Genomic DNA, 12,265 nt, shown 5'->3' with positions numbered 1-12,265 from the left:
GTTAAAATGACTACAACCCTGCACCTCTTGCTGCACAAAACATGGAATTTCTGATAGTTTATTCATTTCAATAGTGTTCATTTACTTGATGCTGTAAAGAAAGGAAGAAAATAGTAAACTACTGAAGAATTATCTTGCTGATACATCTTACTGCATCTGTTTCATGTATTTAATAAATACACTATCATAAAATTTGAACAAGGAGCTATTTTAGGAAAACTCTTCCTTGCCCCATTTCAACCTGTTTTTGCTTTGTCATTAGTGTTGAAGAGTTATAATTACTGTAGCATGATATAAACCCAGGGTTTTATTGCTCAGCAGAACGACTGAGTAATAATTTAGTCATGTGAACATTGCAATGGCAACTTTATAAGTTTCAAATCTTAGAAATAGAAAAGAGGAATGAAAATACTTGTGCTGATACGCATATAAAATAGGTGTCTTTATTTTTAGTGTCAGAAAAAAGAAGAATTTATCGAAAGAATCCAAGGCCTGGATTTTGACACCAGAGCAGCTGTTGCAGCCCACATTCAAGAGGTATATTAGGGGTTTTTTTGTGCTTTTAATTTATTTTTTTTTTGAGGTGTAATGCTGTGCTGTAGGAAGATGGATTGCATTTGTTCAAAAGCAGGTCAGTCAAACCTGTGATTTGCGTATCCAGAGGTTTTAGTAAGCAGAAAAGGGTCTTTGTTTTTTTGCTTGATTCACAAAAAGATTTCGTGACGGAGCATTTTTGGGTTACACTGTTAAAGCAGTACCAGGAAGCAGGTCTGTTGCTTCAAGGCATTCTTAAGAGTTACAGCAAATGAAGTTTGGTGACGTTTTCATGTGCAGATTTATTTATAGAATATAATCCCAGTCCCACGTTTGTGATGTCTAATATGTCATGGTCATGGTCTAATATGTCTGGCTTTTTGTTTTGCCAGAGGTACAAGGGGCTGCTCTCAGGTAGACAAGAAACTCTTTCCATTTCACACAATTTAATCTATTAAATGAATATATTAATATTTTCCCACCTTGCCTAGAGGATTTAACCCAGGGTTGCAGCTTTATTTTCTTTGTGCTCCACTTCTGCTCTGACAAGTCCCAGAGGATGTTTTTTCTCTCTCATTCTGTCCCGTGTAGGTCACTCACAACCAGGAGAACGTGTTTGATCTGCAGTGGATGGATGTCATTGTGCTGACACAGGAGTATGTCGAACCTCTCTTGAAAAACATGGCACTGCATTTGAAAAGACTTATAGATGAGAGAGATGAGCACTCAGAGGTACAGATTGGGGTTGGGAAGGGAAATACAAGGCCAGGATTATCGTGAGGCTGTATGGGAGTGAAGAAACAGAAATGTGTTTAATAACCATTACAAGTTCTGAACTATCTCGGTGGTCCCAGGTTTGCCCCTCAGTGGAGTGTGGCTGTGTCAATGTTGCAGTTATTCCAAATATTCCTTGGATGGGCAGCAACTGCTTTTCCTGCTCACAACCTGGATAGGAGTCAAACAGAGGGTAGAGGATGTGTGGTGATGCTTTTTTGCAAAGCAAAGGAAAAACAGCTTTAAAATACAGGAGATCTTTGTGTTTGGATAACACCCTTATTTATCTGAGGAAATAGGGATATTCCTGTGGGTCTGTGGCTTCCCTCAGCTGGCAGGGATGCTGCTGCCACCAGAGAGCATCTTTGGAGACACCCATTTATCCTCACGTCCCAGGAATTCTTGCCTTTCACTACCCAATCCATTCTGAGCACTGAGAATGTTGTGCACTTTAAAAGTCTAAATTTCCAGTTAAAAATAAAGGAGCCCAACGCTCCTGTTAAACACCTGTGGCTCTTTGCTTTGTGGGTGTAGGGCTGCAAGCAGGGCTTTGAACTTCCTTAGGGGTGTGCTGGTTTAAAGGTAAACCAGCAGGGGAAATGAACTCAACTCAAAGGAGAGATTGTAAGTCAGAATAACAATTTAATAAAATAATACAATAAATACGATTATACAGACAAACAGTTGGTTTTAACCCACAAAACCCCAACTGTATAACCCAGCACCCTGGGGCATGAACAGAGTGGTGTTCGTTGGACCCCCTGAGGCCAAAGGGAAAGGAGAGGGGAAAAAACCTGTTGGTGAGAGTGTTGGTGCAGTCTGATTGAGAGTGGTGGTCTGCAGTCTGGTTGAGAGTGGTGATCTGCAGTCTTCCTCTGGATCCCACGAGTGGTTGAAAAAAGTCCCAAGACTCCAAGATTATATATCCTCCAGCTCAGGCAGGAATGCCCAGTACCTCCCTCAGGGCGGGGAGTTCCACACTGGGTGTGAGGACAGGAGCATCCTCCTGTCTCAGGGGCCTCTTAACACCCAGTTTACAGCCTGAGGAGTCAGGGCTGCTCTGGGCAGAGGGTGTAAATGGTTCATTGATAACAGTTTCTGGGCAATGGCATGGAAGGCTCCAGAATACACAGTTTTGGGTTACACCCATCCAGTGATGAACTGGTCCCAGCTGTTCTAAATAGGACAAGGGGTCGAAACCTTCCTGCTGTTCCTGCATCGCTCCAGCCTTTGGTCTGTTAAAGGTGCAGGTTGGTGTCTGTCTGAGGGCAGTTGTGTATTTTTCCTCCCTCTCCTTGTTTTCCCGCCGTACCAGACCATCATCGAGCTGTCTGAGGAGCGGGACTGTCTCCGTTTCCTACCTCACGCGTCGGCGGCGCAGTCCCCGTGCGGCTCCCCCGGCATGAAGCGCACGGAGAGCCGGCAGCACCTCTCCGTGGAGCTGGCAGATGCTAAAGCCAAGATCAGGAGGCTCAGGCAGGAGCTGTGAGTACCTGTGTTCAGCTGAAAAGGTTCATTTTGGCACACTGGGAGGGGTCTTCAGGCAAATCCTTCGTCCTTTCAAACATTGGTCGACGTGGTTTTCTTGGAAGCGCGTTTTTATAATTGGAACGGGTTCGTGGAGCCAGGTGACAAACACAGCTTTTCACCTGTGCCTGTCTGGGTTTGTATTCTGGATCATATGGATGTTTTAGCCGTGAACACACTGAACTCGGTGCCAGTTCTGTGTCTTCAGTGCTCAGAGCACCCTGAAGAACTGGCTGTGTTTGAGCAGTGTCTGGAGTGTGTTACAGCACAGTGACGGGCTCTTTGCTCCACACAACTCATCTCTTGGAAGTACTCACAGCTAATTTAATGCAGCCCTTTTGCTCTTACATATTTTGTAAATATTGTTGTTTCAGAGGCACGCTCTTTGTGCTTGCTCTGTTGTTCATTATCGTTAATGAATGTCTGACTGCAGTTTTAGTACTTGTGTGTTCAGCTGTGTTCCTGAGAGAATATCTCTGCAGTTGAGGCAGCTCTGGGGTGGCACACTCACCAACAATTACATGGGGCAGGCAGGTGGGGACTGGAAGCAAGAGCTGTGTGCTGACCACTCAGGGATCAGTGGCAAAAATATCCTTTTTAAAAGGAGGTAATTCAGGAGTGGTTCCTGCTCAGCAGCAGGTTCCTTCTCAGTGACCTGCTTCGTGTTGGAAGCACACCTGTGGTTCATTGATGCTTCATGAAGTGTTTAAATTTGTTGCAGACAGCACAAAAATCTCCACTAGAATCATTTCCTGTCCCCGTCTCTTAATCTCTTTCTGTGTAAAAGGTTTCTTGTCTGCACAACACTTGTTTTCTCCTGATCCAGCAGGTATCAGTGGGTGCTTTGTCTTTAAGTCTAGGAACAAATCTGAGCAGAGTGAAGGGTAATTTAAAGAGAAGAACCATAATGGACCTGTGGAGAATCTGTTGTTTTAGCAGAGTGAAATGTGTGTCCTGAATTAAGAACACAGATGTTAAACCTGAAGAGGTTCAGCATGTACAGTAACTTGCTATAGTGTAGAAACAGCTTTAAATAAAGATTATTTTTTCAAATTCAGCAGAGAGAGGAGACAGGTGAATTAAATTACCAGCTGAAGGTGCACGAGTCCCAGTTGCCAGTTTGCTGCCCTGCTGGTGTCAGAGTTTGTTGATCAGATCGTTTCTAGCTGGCTGCATTAAGTATCCCGTTGATTGACTCCCAGGATCCCCTTCCCCCACCACACCGTGGCCTTCCCGAGGAACAGAGGACAAAAGAGGGGGCTCTTTTTCCCTGATGTCTGTATCATTGTGTGGCTGCTGCAGTGAGCCCGCCCAGGATATTCTATAAACAGCTGCACCAGGAAAATTAGTGAAAAAATTGCTGTTATTAGTTTGATTGACAGTTAATAGATAGCCTAAACAGTGAACACTGGCATGTTCTGTATAATTTAGTCCAATCCTCTCCAGCGTGGAGCTGAAGGATGCAATTAGGGCAGCACTGATGGCTCAGAACAGTTCACATTTTACACTCTTCAGTCCATAAATAAATTTCCTTTGCGTGCAGCAGTATCTGTGAAACACCAGACTTGGCTACATTACCTTCTGGCTGCAGCATTCACTGTTAAAATGCTGCATCTATTTGATTTAATTTGAAATTACGTGAATTCCACAGTTGAAAATATTCAGCTTAACGTTTATTCCTAATCTGGCTTTGGCACTGGGCCTTCATACCTGCTTTAAGAGGCACTGGAGCTGCTGTAATTTCATATAAAAAGGTCCATAAAGGTTATTTTTCACTCGGATGCAAAGCAGGGATTGGAGGCTTGGAGTACAGGAACCTTGGAGCTGGAAGTTGCACACCTGGTTTGCTGTGTGGAACAACAACAGGAGCGTGAATGGTCGTGGAAGAGTCACAGAAATCCAGGCTATGTTGTGTCTGTGGGCAGGGATGCTGCACTGAGCTACCCTCTCCTGTGTTTGTAGGCTCTCAGTGACCTTTTCCAAACAATGTCTGCTTGCAAAAACATCATTCCTGGTGAAATTGGCTCATTTTTGAGAACAACTGCTCTGGTTTAGTTTAAAACAGATCTGGTTTTTTTATGAGTACGGTTTTGCTTTCAGATTGTATTATGCATTTCAGTCCATTCAGTTCTCTTATTTCCCCCTTATCCACTCATTCCAAAATGTGAAATAACACAGTAACACCTTTCAATGTGCAATATATCTTTTAAGATCATACAATATTGGATGGGGCAGGTCTTTTCAGCAGCAAATTCTGTTTGTTCTGAGGTGCAGTTGAATATTGAACATCAGGTACTGTGTGTCTTTGAGACATTTAATTATTTCCCTTGCACTTCCTGATTGTTTAACAAACTCGTTTTTGAAGGATTGGGAATTAAGTGTTAGTTGGAATTTAAGGAGGAGTCCTGTCAGAATTGTAATATTCTCTGACAAATTGGATTTGTCACAAATTTGAGTAGGCTAAGACACTTGTTCCCATAAAACTAAAATTCATTATGTCTTTCATGACATTATTAAGGTTCTTAAGCAGAATCTTATTCAATTGAGTAGAGGCACCTGAAAACCTTATTTCTCCTCTGTAAGGAAAAGAAAAATTATAGAACAGAAGTATAGAAATGCTTTTAAAATTGGTTTTACCTGATCTGTGGCAGGATGCATCCGCGGCCATTGGAAAATATTTAGGCCTTTCCAGTGTATATTCTGAAATAATTCTGAGTTTCCTTTTGCGTGTGAATCTCCTGGTACATATTCACGTGTATTCTCTTATTACACCCTGTTTTCTGCCCTGCACAGGTAGGAAATCTTGGGGAACAACTTGAAGGACTGGGAAAAGTCTGAGCAAATTTAAAAGATTAGCTAAAGACTAAACCCTAAAGGCTGTATGTCCCTGAGATCATGGATTAGAGGGTGGCAGTGTCACGGATCTCAGCGTTTGGTTCTCAAAGGAGATGATTATGAGCAGGTTTTGTGGTTGCATTTCACTGGTTTGTGTTCTCTCTTTTCAGGGAGGAAAAGACTGAGCAGCTGCTTGACTGTAAACAAGAACTTGAACAGATGGAAGCTGAACTGAAGAGACTTCAGCAAGAGGTATGTTTAGAAAAAAAAAAGGACAAAAAATTGTTGCCTCCACCAGAACAATTCCCTTTTTTGGTATTAATAAGTATATTTTCATTAATAATATTTTTTTTTATTTTGCACTCTGAACGTGATGTAACATGGTGTAATTTATTCCTTTATTTGGTATATTGTGCTGGAAAAAAAACACTCTGATATAGGTTAGTGTTTCTTCTCTCATTTTTTTTTTTTTTGTTTCCACAAAAACTGTGTCCGAGAGCGTATCCTCTGAGCTTCTATTCCCAAAATCAGCACCCTCAAATGTGGTCTGGTTTCCCTTTATACTTTGGGTCTGTGTGTTGACAGTGAGGGAAAACATCTGTTTAGTTTATGACTAGGATGTGAGTGTATAAAATTATCAGGAGCCCTTGAAACAGGCGTTTCCTTGGAAATGCATCATCTGGATCGAGCGTCCAGCACACCGTTTTTAATTTACCCTTGTCAAAACGAGCTGATGTTCCTCTGCAATCCCTGGACTTAACTGAGGAGCACATCCTGCCTGCAATGCCTGTGTTTCCCTGCTCCCAGAACATGAACCTGCTGTCGGATGCCCGCTCCGCCAGGGTGTACCGGGACGAGCTGGACGCGCTGCGGGAGAAGGCGATCCGGGTGGACAAGCTGGAGAGCGAGGTCGGCCGCTACAAGGAGAGGCTCCACGACATCGAGTTCTACAAAGCCAGAGTGGAGGTACTGTCTAAGTCCCCCCAGACCCACGGTGCCAAAATGGGCAGAAATGAGGCTACCCAGAGACAGTTTTGAGTCTTTAAGCAGCAAAGGTATTTATTTGGAGCAACGCTGGGGAACCAGCTCCCAAACCAGCTCCCAAGTTCTCAGTGAAAAGCCAGGTAATTGATACAGTTTTTATGAGTGATTACAACATCTCTACGTGCATATTCACTTAATTTCACAGCCTAATTATCATATTCATAATAGGCAGAGTCTAGGTGGAGTTTGAGACGGAGCTGTCCTTTTAGGGAGTCCTCTGGTGGTCTTTCCAGTCCTTCAGCCTCAAGAGGGTCCTCTTTGTCCTCAGCTTTTCCTGACTACGTACTGGGAGCATGTGAAAACCCCCCCTGATTCAGCTGTTTATCTCCCCAGATGTCCATTCTGTCTAATTCATGACTACTGAGTTGTCCTGTCTGTTCTCTTTTCATTGGTACAGAACATAGGTAGGCAGAGCTCTGGAACAGGGTGCCCCTTGTCCCTTTAACATTAATGTTGTATTCCTCAGAGCGAGGGGCTGGAACATCCCCTCAGAACAGAATTCCAGTAGCTCAGAACTCTTGCTGGGTTTCACCTAACACAAAAAAACTCTGGCAAAGAGCTAAGGGAAAAAAAAAAAACCTATGAAAAATCCAAACTAGCTAAACTATACGAAAATAAACGTATTTATGTATGTTCACAGTTATATATGGTTGAAATATTATGTGGAATCCTCTATGTAGGATATAATGAGAAAGCCAAGGAGAGATTAATTTAAACAATGCTGTAAATATAATCATTTCACTCTTCTCTTGTGGGTCTCCTAAGGGGAGACAGTTTTTTAAGTAAAGTGTTGAGGAAATGGTGGCTGTTGACATAAATGAGTCCAGCACAATGGTGTTCCATACATAAAACACCCTGAAAAAAGCTGTGCTGACACCAGGCAAGGGAGACTGACAGTTCTAGGAATTAATAATTTAGGAAACAAATCAACATGCAGGATTTTAGTAGCCCACCATTCTGTCTGTAAATGCCAAGTTCATTGGGCAAATGTCATGTGATAAGAAAATTGGGAGAGGAAAAGAGATTAGTGTACAGGATTTGAAACCAGTGGGAATTTCATTTTCATAGAATGCTTAAACTAGTAAAAACCCTAAAATTTGTTGATGTGTTTCAAGCTTGTAAACTGTCTGATTTTTCAATAGAGGCAGATGTCAATCAGTTGGGTTTGCTTCATAATAATAATAATAATTACGAGTTAATATTTGTGTGGGGAGGAGGGTGATGGATAAATATTTATGTTTTACTCACTAATCTTTTTTCAGATCTTGCAGCTGACTGTGCTGAAGTTTGAAAAGTTTTGTCTTTGTATCATGACTAGAATTGCCAATCCTGTGTTTCTACACGTTATTGTTGCCAGGTGCCATTAAAAGAAATCCTCTGTGTGCAGAAATTAAAGGTGTTCAGGACCTTTGGGAATGGCTGGTTGTATTTTAGGGATGTGGGTACATTTTCAGCATCATGGCCTGACTTTGGGCCCAGTGGCCTATAAACCTAATTATGGGCTGTACCTGCAATACATCTTCCCAGATCAGAGCTCAAATAATTGACATATTTATGTTTGGTTATAATTATCAACACTTTAATTGTTATGAAGGGTTTAGGGAGCATTTAATCTAATTTATGTGAAGTTTTGTTGTCATAAATGTGTTGTTTTCTAAGAAGTCTGTTACAGCTTCCAAATGAATCTTTTTGGCATTAGGCTTCTAAAACTGGCGGTGAAGTTTGTGTGAACAAGGAAATACTTCTGATTTGAGATTTTTTGTTGTTGTTGTTGCTTAATTCTTGCAGGAGTTGAAGGAAGACAATCAAGTGCTGCTGGAAACCAAGACAATGTTGGAAGATCAGTTGGAGGGGACTCGAGCCCGTTCAGACAAACTGCACGAGTTAGAGAAGGAGAATCTGCAATTAAAAGCTAAATTGCATGATATGGAGATGGTGAGTGTCAGGGCAGGGTGACAAGACAGTTGGTGCACGCTGAATTTCGTGCCCATTTTTAATAAAAGAACCTCCAAAATAGTGGGGGAGAGAAGGAAGGAGCCTCTTGGTTTACTGACACGTTAGTAAGAGCAATAAGATCAATTTTTTGGATGTGAAGACAATCTCTTGTCACTTAAATCCTGTGTTTATCCTGGATACCCTCTTTCCTGATGTTTGGAAAGAAGTGAATTTGGAAAAGGTGAAGGACCATTGCTGTAGGTTATGAGGAGAAGAGGTTCCTCTCTACTGGTTGTTCCTCTTCCCTCCAAAATTCTCCCTACTTTTGCCATTTTTTTCCCCCTCTCACTTGGGAGGGAGGAGATCCCATTAGCAAACCATAAAATGCACTTTCCACTTCTCTGTGATGTACCAGAGAATAAAACACTTGGCACACACTGAGACTTTTCCAACACGTGCAATGATTTTCCAGGAGCGTGACATGGACAGAAAGAAGATTGAGGAGCTCATGGAGGAGAATATGACCCTGGAAATGGCTCAGAAACAAAGCATGGATGAATCTTTGCATCTTGGCTGGGAGCTGGAGCAGATCAACAGGACTACTGAACTCTCTGAAGGTAAAAATGCCCAGTTAATGCTGCAGAGGGGTGAAATGGGAAAATTGCCATCTCAGAGGCTGCACAGCGTTAGGAAATGAAAGGTTCTTGTTTCTGAAGTACAGGGTCTGTTGTCCTCTGGAGAGGTGCTCGTTCCCAGGTATCCTTGGAGACACAGCCTGCATGAGAAGTCTGCTCTTGTCACTCTTGTTCAGTTAAACTGAGGTGTAAACCCCACAGATACCTCCAGGTGACTTTATTTTGCCATTCAGAGCAGATCAGGACTGTTCTGGCTTTGTTGTTCTCAGAGTTAAGAAGTTTTTTGCAGGGATAGCTGTGGCAAAAATGTGGATTATCCCAATATAACATACTCGGTCATACACTGGATCCCTTGTGGAAATTTAGAGATACACCCTGAGCTGTGGGAAACAAATCTCTGCTGGGATTAGGAACACTGGGAGAGCAGAACATTTTCTTTGCTGCATCTGCAGGGTCATTAATCCAAGAAGGCCTTGGAGGGCCTTCAAAGGCTGCTAAATCCCCTAAGTCTGAAAATGCCAAGTCCTGAGAACCCCAGGTTAAAATTCCCTTTCTTTTTTTTCTAATAATGGTGTTTTTCTGCCACAGTGCCACAGAAATCACTGGGCCATGAGGTGAACGAGCTGACATCCAGCAGGTTGCTGAAGCTGGAGATGGAAAACCAAAGTTTGCTGAAGACAGTGGAAGAACTGCAGAGTGCCGTGGGTTCTGTGGAGGGCAGCAGTTCCAGGATCCTGAAAATGGAGAAGGAAAACCAAAGACTTAGCAAAAAGGTAGTGGAGTTCTGTGTCAGCTGCCTAATGTTGGGGGCTGTTTTCTTTTTAAAGGATGATTTTACCAGTTGCTGTTATTTTTGGTGAACTATGACAAGGTTCTAAGTGGTGTTATGGTAAAAGATAAAATCACCTCAAAGTGGTTTTTCTCTTCTGGGTTTTGCTTGTTTGTTCCTGTAAGAATGTGACCAGTTGATTCTTACACCACTGAGGGAAAAATATGAACATATTTGGGATATAATGAGTAATGAGAGTGTTTTAAGGTACTTGGAAACATTAATTTTTGTAATTATTAAGCAGGAGAAAGTGCATGTGAAAAGTTGGGCCCGCGTCCTCATTTTTAGGTGAGAAGGCAAGAAGGTGGGTCAAGGAATTGAGGAGCAGGTGAAGAGAGGAATTTGTCAGATTAATCCATGCTGATCTACAGTGTTTTACTGCTCAAATTATATCTATCAAAGAGACTAATTCAGTCAGGGATATTTATAGAAAATAAAAATTTGGGGAAAAAAACCTGGCTAATTACAGTGGAGTGAAATGTCTAAAGTTCCTGAAATAGCTTTTCCTTCAGCAGCTGTTCCAAGTGAAAGACTATTCTTAGAGTGGGTAAGAGATAATTAGAAAAAAAAAGGGAGAATTGAAAGAAATCCCTCCTGTATTCCATAATTCTCTGAGTTTCTGTGGAGTGTCCCAGGGGTACAAAAGGAAGGAAGAGGGATGAGAAGCACACAAATGGGATTCAGGTCAACAAGTTGCTTCGTGGAGGAACAAATTCCAGCCTACTACCTTTTTGTGACTCTGTTTCTCAGTATTTAGCTGCAATTACTGCCTAATTCAGGTGATTTGTTCCTAAACATTCCCCCTGTGTGGGGTCTGAGTTATGTGGACAGTTGAATATAGATCTTCCAGCAGGTGATTTTTTAGAAGTGCAACTTGTGTGTTGCTTCTAATTAACTTATTATGACTTAAGTGTGACCAAAAAAAAAAAAAATCATACTTGGGTATTTTAAATTTTAAACAGCTTTGCTGTCTGGTGACACCGAGTTGGAACCGTTTGGCAAAACCAACCTAATATTGAATTCCCAAGGAATCATCATAATTATCTCTTGAAATAGTTAAGTAAGATCAAACAGCATTCAACCTTTTGTAAGTTAAAAGGGACTTGGGGGAACAGTATAAATCTCAGTAAAATGGAATTTTAAGAGGAAAAAAAAGAAAAGATGCTTAGGGAAATATCCAGAGCCTGAGAAAACCTGACCCTTTTTTTTTTTTTTTTTAATGCAAAAGTACTTTATAGATACAGTCTGCTGAGCCAGGGAGAAAATTCTGGCAGAAGTAAATGTATTCCCAGAAGAAATTAGTTGTTTCAATTAAAGATGAGAAAATTCCATTTTATGTGTTCTCTTCTGTGTTTCATATGTTGATTCCTACGAGGGTGCCTTCGAGCTAAGAGTAATACAAGTGTCAGTTTTTAAGTGCATTTTAAAATAAATTTGTCTCTCTTTTTCCCAGCTGGAAGAGCTGGAGAATGAAATGAGCCAAGAGAAACAAAGTCTTCAGAACAGTCAAAATCTGAGCAAGGATTTGATGAAAGAGAAAGCACAGCTTGAAAAGACACTGGAAGCACTTAAAGAAAACTCCGAGCGACAAGTGAGCGCGGAATTCCGAGTTTTCCCTCTGCTTTGTGCTCTGCTGTTCTCCTTTTGTGGGTTTTTCCCAGGCAGGAGGGGACTGTAAATGTGGATTTGTGCAGCCAAAGGGCTTTGCTGAGCCCTGCAGTGAGAGACAGGACTCATTTCACCGGGGCTTTACTGCTTTAGAACTTTTTTGGGGGGTTAAAATGCTTCTGTGGCTTCTGTGGGCTGGGCATTGGCTCCGAGGGTGTAGCTCAGCCAAGATAGGGATTTGGGAAGTTTGGAGGGAAGGCAGACACCTCTCCCTGGAGGAGAACAGGTCCCAGGCAGCTGGGCAGCGTTTGGAGCAGTGTCAGTGTTCAGAACAATTCCAGCAGCCTGTCCCACAGGTGGGATCCACCACATCCAGCTCCATCCTTGCCCCCTCCACCGGAATGTTTCCCAGCTGGCACTATCTGGGCTTATTTCTGGGAAAAGCAGAGGTGGTCTCAGGGGTGTGAGGGAATCCTGATGGCACTCAGCAGCAGTTTGAGAGGAGACACATCAAGGTGACATTGATTTGTGAGTTAAAAAGAAC

At 42.2% G+C, this 12,265-nt stretch overlaps 1 protein-coding gene across 15 annotated transcripts in view; it reads left to right on the top strand.

Annotated features, from left to right (window-relative positions):
- CCDC88A (coiled-coil domain containing 88A) overlaps nucleotides 1-12,265 on the top strand; it is a 63,897-nt gene that overhangs the window by 21,678 nt on the left and 29,954 nt on the right. For all 15 annotated transcript variants that reach the window (XR_004356344.1, XM_032684137.1, XM_032684138.1 and 12 more), the window contains exons 6-14: nucleotides 454-537; nucleotides 1,126-1,266; nucleotides 2,624-2,793; nucleotides 5,841-5,922; nucleotides 6,478-6,636; nucleotides 8,503-8,649; nucleotides 9,122-9,266; nucleotides 9,873-10,057; nucleotides 11,567-11,704. Coding sequence is in view for 14 of the 15 variants with exons in the window: in XM_032684137.1 (XP_032540028.1) it covers nucleotides 454-537; nucleotides 1,126-1,266; nucleotides 2,624-2,793; nucleotides 5,841-5,922; nucleotides 6,478-6,636; nucleotides 8,503-8,649; nucleotides 9,122-9,266; nucleotides 9,873-10,057; nucleotides 11,567-11,704 (1,251 nt within the window). In the remaining variant the exon portion in view is untranslated. The remainder of the gene's footprint in view (nucleotides 1-453; nucleotides 538-1,125; nucleotides 1,267-2,623; nucleotides 2,794-5,840; nucleotides 5,923-6,477; nucleotides 6,637-8,502; nucleotides 8,650-9,121; nucleotides 9,267-9,872; nucleotides 10,058-11,566; nucleotides 11,705-12,265) is intronic.

The sequence above is a fragment of the Chiroxiphia lanceolata genome, chromosome 3 (assembly GCF_009829145.1).
Source record: "Chiroxiphia lanceolata isolate bChiLan1 chromosome 3, bChiLan1.pri, whole genome shotgun sequence".
Lineage (NCBI taxonomy): Eukaryota > Metazoa > Chordata > Aves > Passeriformes > Pipridae > Chiroxiphia > Chiroxiphia lanceolata.
Note: the sequence above shows the minus strand (reverse complement) of the source record. Positions and strands in the feature narration are given on the sequence as shown.